Below are 13,126 nucleotides of genomic sequence, written 5' to 3' on the forward strand. Positions count from 1 at the left end.
GTTACGGAGGACTTGCAAGTCCCCCCAATATTGTCACAAGTCCTACAAGCTTCTTTGCTACCCCAGTCACCACTTCACTACTTCTATATCAACATGGTTCATCTCGTCACTTCCGATAATGTGGAGTTCGTAGTCGACAAGGAGGTTGTCGAGCGCAGTGTTCTCATTAAGAACATGCTTGAAGGTACTCTTCTTTTTATCTTTGCCGTCCATAGGAGTAATTTTGATCTTTCTCAGATGTTGGAGAGACCGATCAATCTATACCCTTGGCTAACGTTTCCTCTGCCGTACTGAGGAAGGTGAGCATCTAAGATATTTACTGATCAAACATTTTCTTTGCTCTATAGCTAGACAACCACGTGCTCACACTCCACTATTGCACAGGTCATAGAGTACTGCGAACACCACAGGGGTGAACCCTTGCCTAGCGCAGACGCCGACCAGAATCAGGATGAGACCCGCAAGCGGACAACCGATATCAGCGAATGGGATCAGAAGTTCATAACTGTTGACCAAGAGATGTTGTTCGAGATCATCCTCGCTGCAAATTATCTCGATATCAAGTCGCTTCTGTGAGTCACAAAGATGATAGTTACAATACTCGCTCTAACCACCTTCAAGCGATGTCGGATGCAAAACGGTTGCTAACATGATCAAGGGAAAGACCCCTGACGAAATTCGTCGTCTCTTTAACATCGTCAATGACTTCACTCCGGAGGAGGAGGTATGTTTTGTTTGTCTCTCCCACTACTACCACCAGCTAAATTTTGATCAAAGGCGCAAATCAAAAAGGAGAACGTAAGTCCCAACTATCTAACTCTTATAAATCATCTCAAGTCTTCTTCAGGAATGGGCAGAAGACCGATGAGGGATCAGTTTATAGAGTTTACTGTTCTAGCTATCTTTCTATCGTCGTGTCATTACCAGTTTCCATCGTATTACAGTTTGATTTGTCCTCGTAGTTTTCAAGTTCCTATGGAACAATAATCTTACGCAGTGTGCCACAAAGGCTGGCATGTGCTTACATAAAGTCACAGCTACTTTCACAAGTCAAACGTACTTCAGTGAATTTTGTCCTCCTTTCTGTCCCGTTTATGCCACGGATCCCAACCATACCAGGAGCTGTCATTTCGCCACGCTCTGAACAAGACCGGTGGTTGAAGGGTCATGTAGCGAGACTTTGCCAGCTGGATCATGAGCGGTACAGTGCCTAACTGACATGCAGTCGAGAAGTTCATAACCTTGTTTGTCCTCAGATTTCCCGGTAGTCAACCAGTTAGTTTTGCATTGGAGCATTTGCAACAGCTGGAGCATCGCGAGTGAGTAGCAGACTTTGTCAGTATGGAAATCAGTCTGCCGACACCTCTCATTCGTTTTGGCTAGTTACTGGGTGTGCGAGAAGTCTGATGGTGTTCGCGTCCTTTTCTTCCTCCAAACAGACCTTACATCAGGCACTCAAGCAGTTTATCTTGTGCGCGTCCTCCTTGGCCTCTATACACCCCTTGACGTTACCTAGATCGACAGACATAATGATTATTACGAAGTTCCAGGATTCTGGTTTCCTCATCACGAACGACGGAAGGAGCCTTTGAGAGATACCATTGTCGATGGAGAGCTCGTCATTGATGTAGACCCTCGCACCAAAAAAGTAAGCAAGAATTGCAACACCGTTCGACGCTTCTGTTAAAATGTCACATTTTTCTCAGGAAACATTGCGGTTTCTCGCGTTTGACTGCCTTGTGGTTGATGCGCAGAATGTCATGTCGCGAACATTGGACAAACGATATGGTGTATGTGCTCCATATCCTCGGCCCATAGATCTAGGTGCTAATTGAGTTTGTAGCGTCTCAAAGAATGGTTTTTCAAACCCTTCTCAATGATGATGCAAGAATTCCCTCACATGGCAGCTAGCCAGGCTTTTGAGTGCGTGATCTGACTCGGAAGTACGCTTGTCTCTAACACGCTTATTAGCATCAAGGTCAAGAATATCAGCTTCTCCTATGGCGTTGAAGAAGTGTTCCAGGTAGTCATTCCAGCACTACACCATGGCAATGACGGCCTCATTTATACCTGCGTGGAGACGCCATACGCCTCAGGTACTGATCCAAACATGTGAGTCTATTAGCCATGGCTATGGGACGATACTAATTTCAATTCCAAGACTGAAGTGGAAACCTCCTTCCGAGAACTCCATTGATTTCAAGCTCGTGTTACGGTTCCCTGCATTAAAAAGTAATCTATCGAAGCCAAACTATCACGCGAAACCATTCTTCGCACTTCATGTGTACTGTGGCGATGAACAAGGACGACCGAAATACGAACCTTACGATGAACTCTTTGTTGACGATGATGAGTGGGAGATGTAAGGACTTTCACCCAATATTTTTTGCAGCTGACGGATAAATTTGCCAGGATGAAGTCATCAGGCGAACAAATTGACGACAGGATTGTCGAAGTTCACTGGGATCCTGTTACTTCTCATTGGCGCAAGATGCGCTTCAGGGACGATAAACCCAATGGCAACTATCGGACGGTAGTTGAGAGTATCATCCAAAGCATTGCTGATGGAGTCGAGAAGGATGTGGTATGCCATTTATACGCTGCTCGGGAATCATGTGCTTAATTTCAATTCAGCTCCTCGAGCGCTCTGCGGTAATAAGACATGCCTGGAAAGCACGCGCTCGGCCGCAGCAGCCCTCTCAGAGAGGGCCAGACAATGCCACACGAATGCCATCAAACGGGCCCTCACTAGGGCATGCCCCACCACCAAATGTTCCATTAAAATATGGCCCTCTCGCCACTTCGCGTTGGAGCAGGGTGTCCGGGCCCCCAATATTTGCTGGCATGCAACGTTGATCCAACTCACGCATCGGATCGCACTCTATCATGATAAGCAACCGGAATTACAAACCGTTTGTACGTTCATCGGGTTGTTATCGCCTGTCGCACCCTCCATCAGATCGCCCGTGAAATAACTGAGTGACATCTCGGTTGTTGTTCCGGGGATGCATCTCGCCGAATATGGACATGTGGAGGCTCTGCACAATAACTGACCTCGCTTGATACCCAAAGAATGGAACGCCTTTCGATTTGGCACTATCAATATGTTTCACTTGATACATTCGTACAGGGTCTTGTTTCGATATCAAAAGCATGAAGTGTACAAAGTCTGGGGTGACTGCAAGTACACTAAGTCGTAAGTTGAAACGTCGTGACGGGTCGTTAAAGCACAGCCAATATGGATTCGGATGGAAAGCATTTTGGGAACAAGATCGGTGGAAAGCAGGCACGGATGCATGTCTAGTCGTTACAGATGGTGATGGAGATAGGGAAGCAACAAGTACGTAGCGCTTTTGAGTTTGACGCCATTATGAGCGCGAGAACGGAGAATATGTGGGAGCGTAAAAGGCGTTGCTTAGGCGTAAATCGTAAAGCTCTGGAACAGCAGGCAAAAAACAGTTTTCCACTGGAGAGGCAAAAACAAGCCTCATGTGCCCAGTCTGAAAAGCCTCGGAGATGTACGCGTGAAATTACAAACTGTGGATGGTATGCAAAAGATGCGATAAAAATGAGATTGAAATGGATGAAATCTGAAACGGAGAGTTATGGGGTGGCGTCTGCCGGCGGCGGCGGCGAGGATGTAGATCCAGAGCGGATGGGATTTAAGAGCGAGAAATTGACGAGAACTCATTGAAAGATGTTCTGGTCGAGGGAGAAGGAAGAGGCTCCGTCGGAAAAGTGATGAACATCATCTCCGAAGTCACGACACTCTGCGAAAGTGTAGGAGTGCAGTCCGAAGAGCGCGAATGAAGGCCGCGAGATGACGCCTATAGCAGGTAGCGCAAATTCGGAAGGAAGTTCAAGATTATGGGAAGTAGCGTCTGCATCAATCATAGTGAAGCGAATGCTCTCCAAAGGAGCTTCGGGGATCTCGGGAGTGGACTCGAGGGACGAAACCGAGGAGTCACGGCCGTGTCTCCTGCCGGTAGGAGAGTGAGGGGCTATGGAGAGTGCAGCAAATTGACTCATAGGAATAGACTAGATAGTGATATGGACGGTCAGACACCATCATTATCGATAAATAGTATCAAGGTCTTACCTGGGCGAAGTCTATAGGGGGAAGGTCGTGCAACATGAGCGGGGGCGTCTGTGGGCTGTTTGAAGAGCCCGACAGGGTAATGGCGCCGCCCGCGGAGACATACATGCTGTCTTGTACTTCCTGATCTGGTTCAACCTGGTCCTGGGTCGCATCAAGGTCACGCTGTCCATCAGAAACCCGCCACCACTCAATGTCCGCGAGGACCCTGCGTTCAGTCACTTCCGAGTCAGAGGAACGACGAGAACCATGACCTGCAACACGCGTACGAGCGTTATTTACACTACCATTTGATAGTGAAGTTGGGTATGGGTTCGAGCGAACCGACAGAGATGAAAAAGAACGACGAAGGGAAGGCATTGAATGGGTGCAGTGATATGACTACGAGTTGAAGGACCTTCCGACCAGAGATTTTAGGACCAGGAGCTGCCTGCCGCAGAGCCCACTGGACGATAGCGAGGATGAGGAAGACAAAGATTGTGGGAAACTAAATATTCAGGGTTTTATAATTTCGGATAAATCATTTAAATGTGACCAAGGGACGATGTGAAGAGTGAGCGTCATGAACTTTTGTGAATGTCTGAAGTGGTTCACAAGAAGACGCTCGCTGGCAGCCGTCACATCAAGGCACTTATGACAACTATTTACATACTACTAACGGTACTATACTGACTCGAGCTAGCTAGTGACTATAGTTACCTACCTGGACTGCGCAGTGCGCACGTACTTAGTGAACGGGCCCGAGAAGGGCATAGCCAGATGATCATCTTCACGACCAATGTTGTTGATACGAACTACAAGGATCATTTAGGCGCGCAACTGTCAGTCCCACACAGCCTGCTCACGTACCCTTTGATAACGATGTCGGGAGACCTGCCAAACCTCGTCTAGTACCGGGCCTGTTTCATGGACTTTAGCCTGCTAAACGGCCTCAAGCTTGATTATAGTAATCGGCTCCTTGTACATGATAAATTTGGTCAGATCAGCCGGCCGAGAGATACAGTGTTCCTCACTCATTCCCGGCAATCGAAGACTCGTGCAGAGCTCGTGCACGTCTTTTTCGGTCCCATCTTCGCACTTGTATTCGTCACAGGACCGACTTCATGCACTTAATTCCCGTGCCATGCTTGCTGTTTCCGTACGTCGGAATCGCATAGGCAAGAGGCATTGTATCAGTGAACCGGCTAATTCGTAATCGCAAAATTATAGTCGGATCTCAAGCGTGTCTTCGGTACTTATACCCTAGCGGCTCATGCTGCACATCCCCACAGTCGTCTACCCACCCATACCGCTAACGATGTGCACCGTCTACTATGGTCCAGTCATTAGCCCGCAATCACTCACTGACTACCTTGCTCTTCCTCAATGTTTAATATGCGTATCTCCACAGGGTAACATCGAATGGCTCGTTGAGGATGTAGAAAGCACAAAGCTCAACGATGTCCTCTCGCAGCATGATTATGCCCCTTCTGATATCACTCTCATCCGTTTGGATGATGGGGAATTCCTCATGCCTGGCTTGGTTGATACCCATACAGTCCGTCCAGCGCCTTACCAGAGCGTTCATATCTTGACCTTGTTTCGTTTGTACCTGTAGCATGCTTGTCAAGTCCCTAACCTTGGCGTGTAAGCATTCTGATTCTATCATGTCCGTCCTCTCCTTATGCGCGTCTTTCAGTGGTGGGGAGTTAGAACTCCTGCAATGGCTCGACAATTACACGTTTCCGACGGAAGCTAGGTTCAAGGACGTCGAATATGCCAAACGCACTTATCCTCATGTCGTACGGCGCATAGTCAACTCGGGTGTAAGCGATCGGTTCATACGCTTAATCATCCTGTTGACGCTGAATTAGACAACGACATGCTGTTATTACGGTAGTTTGCATCTAGAAGCAACCAAGGTTCTAGCCAGTCTCGTCCACACCGCGGGTGAGTTTATCCCAAGTTGTCGCATCCGAACGACTAGCTGAGACGATGGAACAGGTCAAAGAGCGTTTGTCGGAGTACGTATCCTTCTGGAAAGCTACAACCGAATTCTAATTGCTTGATTTGCACATCAGAAATGCAATATGAATCGGAATTGTCCATCTAATTACATCGAACCGTCTGTCAAAGAATCTGTCGACACCACCTTGGCTTTAATCAACTACATCGAAGAGCTACCAAAAGCTGCTGACGGCGAGACATTGCTACATCCCATCCTTACCCCGCGTTTCGCTATCTCATGTACCGAGGAACTCTTGACGCGTCTCGGCGAAGTCGCGCAGAGCAACCCAGAGCTTGCCATTCAGACTCACATCTCTGAGAACAAATCCGAGGTTGAACTGGTTAAAAGCCTGTTCAAGACTAACAGTTACGCAGAGACGTATGACAAGTTCCATTTACTTCGCAATAACACCGTTTTGGCACACGGCGTCCAACTCACCGAGGATGAAATGGTGCTTATCGCTAAACGTGGCTCGGGGGTAGCACATTGCCCGACAAGCAACTTCTATTTGAGCAGTGGCATGGCTAGAGTCGGCATGCTCCTGGATCATGGTGTGAAGGTAGGTTTTCCGTTTCCCCATAACTTATTGCCATATAACTGACGTTTCTCTTCGATCAGGTTGGATTGGGCACAGATCTCGCTGGCGGCTACTCACCGTCCATACTCGCTGAGATCCAGCACGCCAGCATCGCATCCAAGATGCTCGCTATACAAGCCGTCGATAACAAGAAATGCAAGTGCAACGGAGGCCACTCGGAGTCATCGTCATCAGGTGAAGAAGACGGCCATTCGCGCGGTCGTCATGGTCACAAGCAGCCTGGACGGTTCACCAATCAAAACCTATCTATTGCTACTCTCTTGTACCTCGCTACTCTCGGTGGGGCGGAAGTCTGTTGTCTACAGGACCGCATTGGCTCGTTTGAGCAGGGAAAGGCGTTCGATGCTCTCCTTGTGAGCGTCCGAGAAGGCGATACGGGGAACCCTGCGGTATGGGGTTACAATCCTGACCGCGACTTGACCCATGGTGTCACCGCACAGAGCGCGGACAACAACTTGATAGAATGGTTAGAACGCTTCTTGTTCTGTGGGGATGACAGGAACATTAAGAAGGTGATCGTACAAGGAAGGACGATTGGTGGACGGGATTACCATCCGTTACGGTAAATACTCATTAGAAGCGAGCTCGGATGCATAATTTGGATGTATACCTACATGGCTATAACAGTAATATACAACAGTCCCTTGGAGACTCTCTTGTGCTCTCGCCAGTGGTGATCGATGATCCTTGATACGTAAGAATACAAAGCATGATAGATACAGCGGCTGGTGATATATATTATCCATCCTTATCCTTCTTGTAATCTCCAAATTCCCATTTAAAACAGTCCTATGAACAAGGTGTCAGTCGAATGAAACATAACGAAAGTACTCCCAGAACACTAACCACACAATCCTCTTCTTCGCGGGCGACAGGGACATCCCATTCATTCCCGTCTTCATCCGGCCAACCGTCCTGCAGGTCCAAAACTTCTAGAATGACTTCCTTAATGACATGCTTACGCAAGTCAACATGCCACCCCAGTTTCTGGACAGTATCGTACACGATACTCTTTCCCAAATGACATCTCGTTTCAAGAGCATAGCCACCCTGAGCGCATGGGGAAGCAATACCAGTACACGCTCCCTGAGGTATCGGATCGGCATTATGGTATACATGTGTGATAGGCACCGGAGGTCGAGAAGAACCTCCGATAGGGGGCGGAAGTGGGAGGTGAAGACGATTCGCTGCCATCCTTTCACCAGGAGCCTCGAATGCGACAGCTGGTAATCCAAAAGTGGAACCAAGGAGAGAAGCAAGACTTCCTCCGAGACTATGGCCCACAAGCCATATGTCAGCGAAAGGGTATAGAAATATCACATCTTTCACGAGTTTCTGGGGATGCGAGGATGTTAATCTTTGTGGTGGTTAACGCGGGTGATCGACTTACGACGCCCGTGGAATAAAAGAGGCTGTCCTGTATGAGAGCTTTGGACAAACATGTGTCGTCGCATCGTTGATGTAAAGCTGACCAGGAATAGCAGTTGCAGACTGTAGAGAACGTCCATGAAAAATCAACGCGGGCGCAACAGCACGAGAAGAGTAGATTATCGTTGAGTTTATCTTTCTTTGATGTAGGTCCCTGAAGCGTGGTTCCTTTGATTGAGAGTACGACTGTAGACCTGTCTCTAGAAGTGAAAACATGGCCACGGAATCCGTCTTCATCGTTATCCCACCCGAATGGAAAGCTCTGGAAGGGTTGTTAAAAAGTGAGCATAAGTAGTGGGGAGACGCACTCACAGTATTGACGTCCCAGGATGGATCGAGGTCGTACCAGTTCTTGTGGCCTGGAAGTTGATACGCATTGGCAGTCATGCGTGCCAATTGTGAGAGGGTATGCCTGTCTTCTATGTCTGGTCCTGAGACTACCTTCTGTTCCCATTCGATGGGCTCAGTCTCGGCATGAAGAAGTGACCGTAACCGAGCGTGCTCGTGAGCATCGAGAGATTTCGGGCGGTAGACAGTTATTGGTCGGGTCTTTAGAGAGATTGCGGGTGGCTCAGACAGCGGTGTAGGATATGCAACAGTGAGAAGGAGTTGATCTTCTGCAACAGGAAGAACGAATTGATTGTGGAGATCGAAGTTGATCCGGTTTGGGACGACAGTTGCGTCGGAGGCGATAACAACTTGAAGGATGTGAAGGAGAGTTGTGATATGCAACAGATCAGAATACATGTTACCACCAAATATTGTGATAAATCATCGAGAGGGTGTCGGTGGGTACTTAAGACAGTGACTCTTACTCTCTTGCTTTGCTCTGCCGAAGTACTGTGTCAATGTAGTCAGACCTTAAGGTACACGACATAAATGGCCCAGAGGCTGTTCAAGCAACCACGTGGATCGCTAATGGCTTTATCTGATCATCTTGCTACAAAGTAGCCGCTGGGCGTCGCCAGTGGTATTAACATCGTGTTTAGTCAATCAGTCCAAGTCAAAGACGATGTCACTACATTTCGTTGATACTTTTGGGATAGTAAGGTTATTTATCCACCCGCCCTTCTTTGATCCGCCCACGACCACGATCATAGCGCTTCCGTCCGAGATCGAATAACTGTGTTATACCAGCGGAGGCCAACCATGCGAATACGGGGGTAATTCTCATACTACGATGATGTTGGATAAGACTCGAAGAAGCAAACTGCTTGCAAGCCATCGAGGTCTCCAAAGCCTGCTGTGAACGTGTACCTGCCAACCATAGGGTTACCCCCAATGTTTATTAGAGTTCTGTTGCTCAGAAAAGTCCCGCTGGCACAAGATGAGTTGTATTCGACCTTGAGGGGCCTAACGGCATGTATCCGAAGGTTGAACAAGGCAGCCCATGCTGGGTGCCCCAATCGACACTGATTACGCTCAACCTTATGGATGATAAGAGCGAGAGTATCGGAGATCATGGTAAGCTGCATGACAGATACGCCGGTTATGCCCCTGTGTTCCAATGTCCATCAGCGAAGGACTGAATTTGTACTGCTCAGGTTGCTGGGTTTGACATGGACAGCATTAAAATACTGGATACAAGGGGTATTGATAATGTCCATTTTGAGCAGAGAACAAATTCGGCATTCCAACAGCAGGTGGTGTGGGTGGGAGGTAGGTGGGATGGCGTTCGTGATAGCGGGCAGCGCGATGGTGATCATGATGAACGCATGGCATTGGCAGCCGCGGTATTGGAACCGCTTTGAAAAGGAGTGACGTCATTTTCCCTTTTTGGATTTTAGCGGCAAGCCACGTGACGTGTCGCATCTAGGAGACTGAGCGAGCCATTCTTGTCAAGACTCACCTTGATCCCCACCATCATTGTTATCATGTCTGCTGAGATTGCCGGGTTGGATGTGCAACTTGTTTACAACTATTTTCTTAAGCTGAAGAATTCCTTTGACTTCGAGGGGTTTGAGGAGATAGAAGGCTCAAATGAACCTACTCTAGAGCAGCTGGTCGACAAGATCATCAGTAGATTGAGGAGTCCTTGACATGGTAGGGATTGCTATTATAATCAAGCGTGATATTGCTACTGCACTGCAACACTATAGAAACACAAATAAACTTGTTTTTTGATGAAATAGACATGGACGGTACAGAACTATGTATATCACCACAAATGTTATATCACCACACACCTCACTATACACTGCCGCAATTTTTGCACTTTTGAAACTCAGCTATTTGTCATATTATGACCGCAATTTTGGCTTCCGAATGCGGAAATTCACAAAAACATATTCCATTTTTGTCACCTTCTCATATTAGGCCTCCCCACATTGTTCCCACACTCCGCATTTTCGCATTTTAGCTACCTACTGTTGGAATTACCCCACAACACCCAAAACATAATTCATTTTGGGAATCTCCACAATTTTAATTATTCCCACACCCTTCCCACCCACATTATTGCAGCTTCACCACCACACCACAATAGCTCCCCCTTTATATATATGTATAATATAATATAATATAATATAATATAATAGACTGCTTTTTTTGTTTGTTTGTGTGACTCCTCCTCCTCCAGGGGCAATTCAACATAGGGTAGGGTACAAAACACTTTCGCATTTTTGTCCCTTTGGTGGGAAAGTGTTCTATTATATTTAGAACATGTTTATAAGCATATATGAGTAGATTCTCATCTTTATTTGACCCCCTGAAGCGTCCTACATCAATAGATATAGCATATATGCAAGAAAACACAGAATATATTCTCATTTAATTATTTCTAGGTGGACAGACTTGGAAAAATGTATCAGGAGCCCAGGACCATAGGATGATACCCTGTTGCATGATATGCCCCCCCTCTTCTGGTGGTTCACCCCCTGTGAAAATTTTTCCTGTAGGACTGGACCTTAATTGAGGTGAGGGGTCTATTTCTATGTATATTTGGAGTAGATCTATCATATAGCTGGCCCAGGACACACATAGAATCCTGCTGCAAGAACAAAAACATAGAAAATCCCACTTTTGACATTTTTTATGTTTCTCAGTATCTTACTCTTGCATAAATAATCCTCACACATATGTCATTTCACTTGTCATTCAGTCAGTCTTTCATGGATCTTTCTAAAACTTCAAATACATTATCAGGGATATATATGGGAGGTATTCCAGGTATCTGATCACTTATCACAGGCTTGATTACTATATAGGCTTCTTATCAGTAGAAATACTCCCTATACATCAGATATCAAATTTGCGCCCTATGTAGGGCTGATCCTTGGTACAGAATATATATGTGAATGTACTACCTATTATATATGAGCAGGGCTGGCCATTTATGCAAGAGTAAGATACTGAGAAACATAAAAAATGTCACAAGTGGGATTTTCTATGTTTTTGTTCTTGCAGCAGGATTCTATGTGTGTCCTGGGCCAGCTATATGATAGATCTACTCCAAATATACATAGAAATAGACCCCTCACCTCAATTAAGGTCCAGTCCTACAGGAAAAATTTTCACAGGGGGTGAACCACCAGAAGAGGGGGGGCATATCATGCAACAGGGTATCATCCTATGGTCCTGGGCTCCTGATACATTTTTCCAAGTCTGTCCACCTAGAAATAATTAAATGAGAATATATTCTGTGTTTTCTTGCATATATGCTATATCTATTGATGTAGGACGCTTCAGGGGGTCAAATAAAGATGAGAATCTACTCATATATGCTTATAAACATGTTCTAAATATAATAGAACACTTTCCCACCAAAGGGGCAAAAATGCGAAAGTGTTTTGTACCCTACCCTATGTTGAATTGCCCCTGGAGGAGGAGGAGTCACACAAACAAACAAAAAAAGCAGTCTATTATATTATATTATATTATATTTATATTATACATATATATAAAGGGGGAGCTATTGTGGTGTGGTGGTGAAGCTGCAATAATGTGGGTGGGAAGGGTGTGGGAATAATTAAAATTGTGGAGATTCCCAAAATGAATTATGTTTTGGGTGTTGTGGGGTAATTCCAACAGTAGGTGGCTAAAAATGCGAAAATGCAATGCCCAAATCAGATTGTGACCAGGCACAGGCTAAAAATAGTGCAGCCAAATATGCAGTAGTAATGGTACACAAGTGATATACAACGGCCCGCTGGGCATCCCAGGACCCTTCTTTGCACTTTTTCTGTTATATTTCCTTTTCTCCGATTACCAATCAGTCATAGCCAAACCCGCTATCCTATCAATCCTCTGCATGATTCTTACATGCTCTCTTAGGTGATAATGTTTACGATCAATCACAGCAGTTTTCGTCCTGGCACGAGAAATGCCGTAGTCATATCTCACGGTCAAGTCTTCATAGCATCTTAATGTACTTTTTACCTGTCTTCATTTTGACAATGGTTTTGGTGCTGCCAGCTGAACTCTGCTTCATCATTCTCGGTATTACGTGAGATATGTGCTTTGTGGAGGCATTTCTAATCAGGGATCCATCTCTCCATTATCCCATTCAGGCTTGCGAGCCTGGTCCGGAGATACCTCTGGTATCGGTCCAGTGTCACGTGGTAGCTCACAACTTATGATGCTCTCCAACCAATCAAACATTTTCACTGAGAATCCTTCTTCAGCTGCCATACGATCACACAAGGCCTGGGGACTCGGATTACCTTTGATCCAAATAAGAAAATGAAGAGTGTCTCTTCCCTGAGCCTCTACCATGCCATAATATGTTTGGCAATGTCTGAAAATGCCTGGGCCATGTTTATATTGCAATATGATGTCAATAAACACTTGAATTTGGAGATCGAAAGCAATTGCCACAGCATTGGGACGACCCGCAACTATCTTCGCCCTCTCAATTGATGTCATCAAATACCATTCCTCAAGCCCCATTTCCAAAAGGATGGGAATCATGCCGCTTGTAAGATCATGTGGGTTGACAGTGACAAACAATGCTGGAGTACTAAATTTTTTCATCAGAGAGCATACAGTGGCTCAAAAAAGTGTCCCAATGTTTGTAGCT

The 13,126-nt window shown here is 46.2% G+C and overlaps 6 protein-coding genes across 6 annotated transcripts; 3 read left to right on the plus strand and 3 right to left on the minus strand.

The window, feature by feature from the left end:
* Nucleotides 1-11: 11 nt before the first annotated feature.
* F5891DRAFT_1015079 (Skp1 family, dimerization domain-containing protein) lies at nt 12-1,037 on the plus strand. The gene is made up of 6 exons (XM_041360854.1): nt 12-184; nt 238-299; nt 385-572; nt 622-724; nt 778-798; nt 848-1,037. Exons 1-6 carry the CDS (start codon nt 94-96, stop codon nt 866-868), a joined length of 486 nt encoding a protein of 161 aa, XP_041229330.1. The 5' UTR covers nt 12-93; the 3' UTR covers nt 869-1,037.
* Nucleotides 1,038-1,094: 57 nt separating this feature from the next.
* F5891DRAFT_1208234 (mRNA capping enzyme, catalytic domain-containing protein) lies at nt 1,095-3,101 on the plus strand (the record flags this gene model as incomplete). The annotated part of the gene is made up of 10 exons (XM_041369111.1): nt 1,095-1,201; nt 1,257-1,319; nt 1,384-1,471; nt 1,517-1,648; nt 1,707-1,790; nt 1,844-1,923; nt 1,972-2,112; nt 2,162-2,362; nt 2,413-2,584; nt 2,635-3,101. 10 exons carry the CDS (start codon nt 1,095-1,097, stop codon nt 2,854-2,856), a joined length of 1,290 nt encoding a protein of 429 aa, XP_041229331.1. The 3' UTR covers nt 2,857-3,101.
* A 586-nt stretch (nt 3,102-3,687) lies between these two features.
* F5891DRAFT_1184708 (uncharacterized protein) lies at nt 3,688-4,456 on the minus strand (the record flags this gene model as incomplete). The annotated part of the gene is made up of 2 exons (XM_041366475.1): nt 3,688-4,038; nt 4,100-4,456. The coding sequence occupies 2 exons, from the start codon at nt 4,454-4,456 to the stop codon at nt 3,688-3,690; spliced, it is 708 nt and encodes a 235-aa protein (XP_041229332.1).
* A 937-nt stretch (nt 4,457-5,393) lies between these two features.
* Nucleotides 5,394-7,247, plus strand: F5891DRAFT_1126755 (uncharacterized protein; the record flags this gene model as incomplete). The annotated part of the gene is made up of 7 exons (XM_041364124.1): nt 5,394-5,633; nt 5,694-5,722; nt 5,775-5,901; nt 5,950-6,025; nt 6,080-6,099; nt 6,157-6,642; nt 6,702-7,247. 7 exons carry the CDS (start codon nt 5,394-5,396, stop codon nt 7,245-7,247), a joined length of 1,524 nt encoding a protein of 507 aa, XP_041229333.1.
* A 104-nt stretch (nt 7,248-7,351) lies between these two features.
* On the minus strand, nt 7,352-9,055 carry F5891DRAFT_1275988 (alpha beta-hydrolase). The gene is made up of 4 exons (XM_041370224.1): nt 8,422-9,055; nt 8,072-8,371; nt 7,528-8,016; nt 7,352-7,470 (listed from the first exon to the last, which is right to left on the minus strand). The coding sequence occupies exons 1-4, from the start codon at nt 8,854-8,856 to the stop codon at nt 7,420-7,422; spliced, it is 1,275 nt and encodes a 424-aa protein (XP_041229334.1). The 5' UTR covers nt 8,857-9,055; the 3' UTR covers nt 7,352-7,419.
* A 22-nt stretch (nt 9,056-9,077) lies between these two features.
* On the minus strand, nt 9,078-9,813 carry F5891DRAFT_1015089 (uncharacterized protein). The gene has a single exon (XM_041360855.1). The coding sequence runs from the start codon at nt 9,582-9,584 to the stop codon at nt 9,285-9,287; it is 300 nt and encodes a 99-aa protein (XP_041229335.1). The 5' UTR covers nt 9,585-9,813; the 3' UTR covers nt 9,078-9,284.
* Between the last annotated feature and the right edge of the window lie 3,313 nt (nt 9,814-13,126).

This window comes from Suillus fuscotomentosus, assembly GCF_016647785.1.
Source record: "Suillus fuscotomentosus strain FC203 chromosome Unknown F5891scaffold_11, whole genome shotgun sequence".
NCBI classification, from domain to species: domain Eukaryota; kingdom Fungi; phylum Basidiomycota; class Agaricomycetes; order Boletales; family Suillaceae; genus Suillus; species Suillus fuscotomentosus.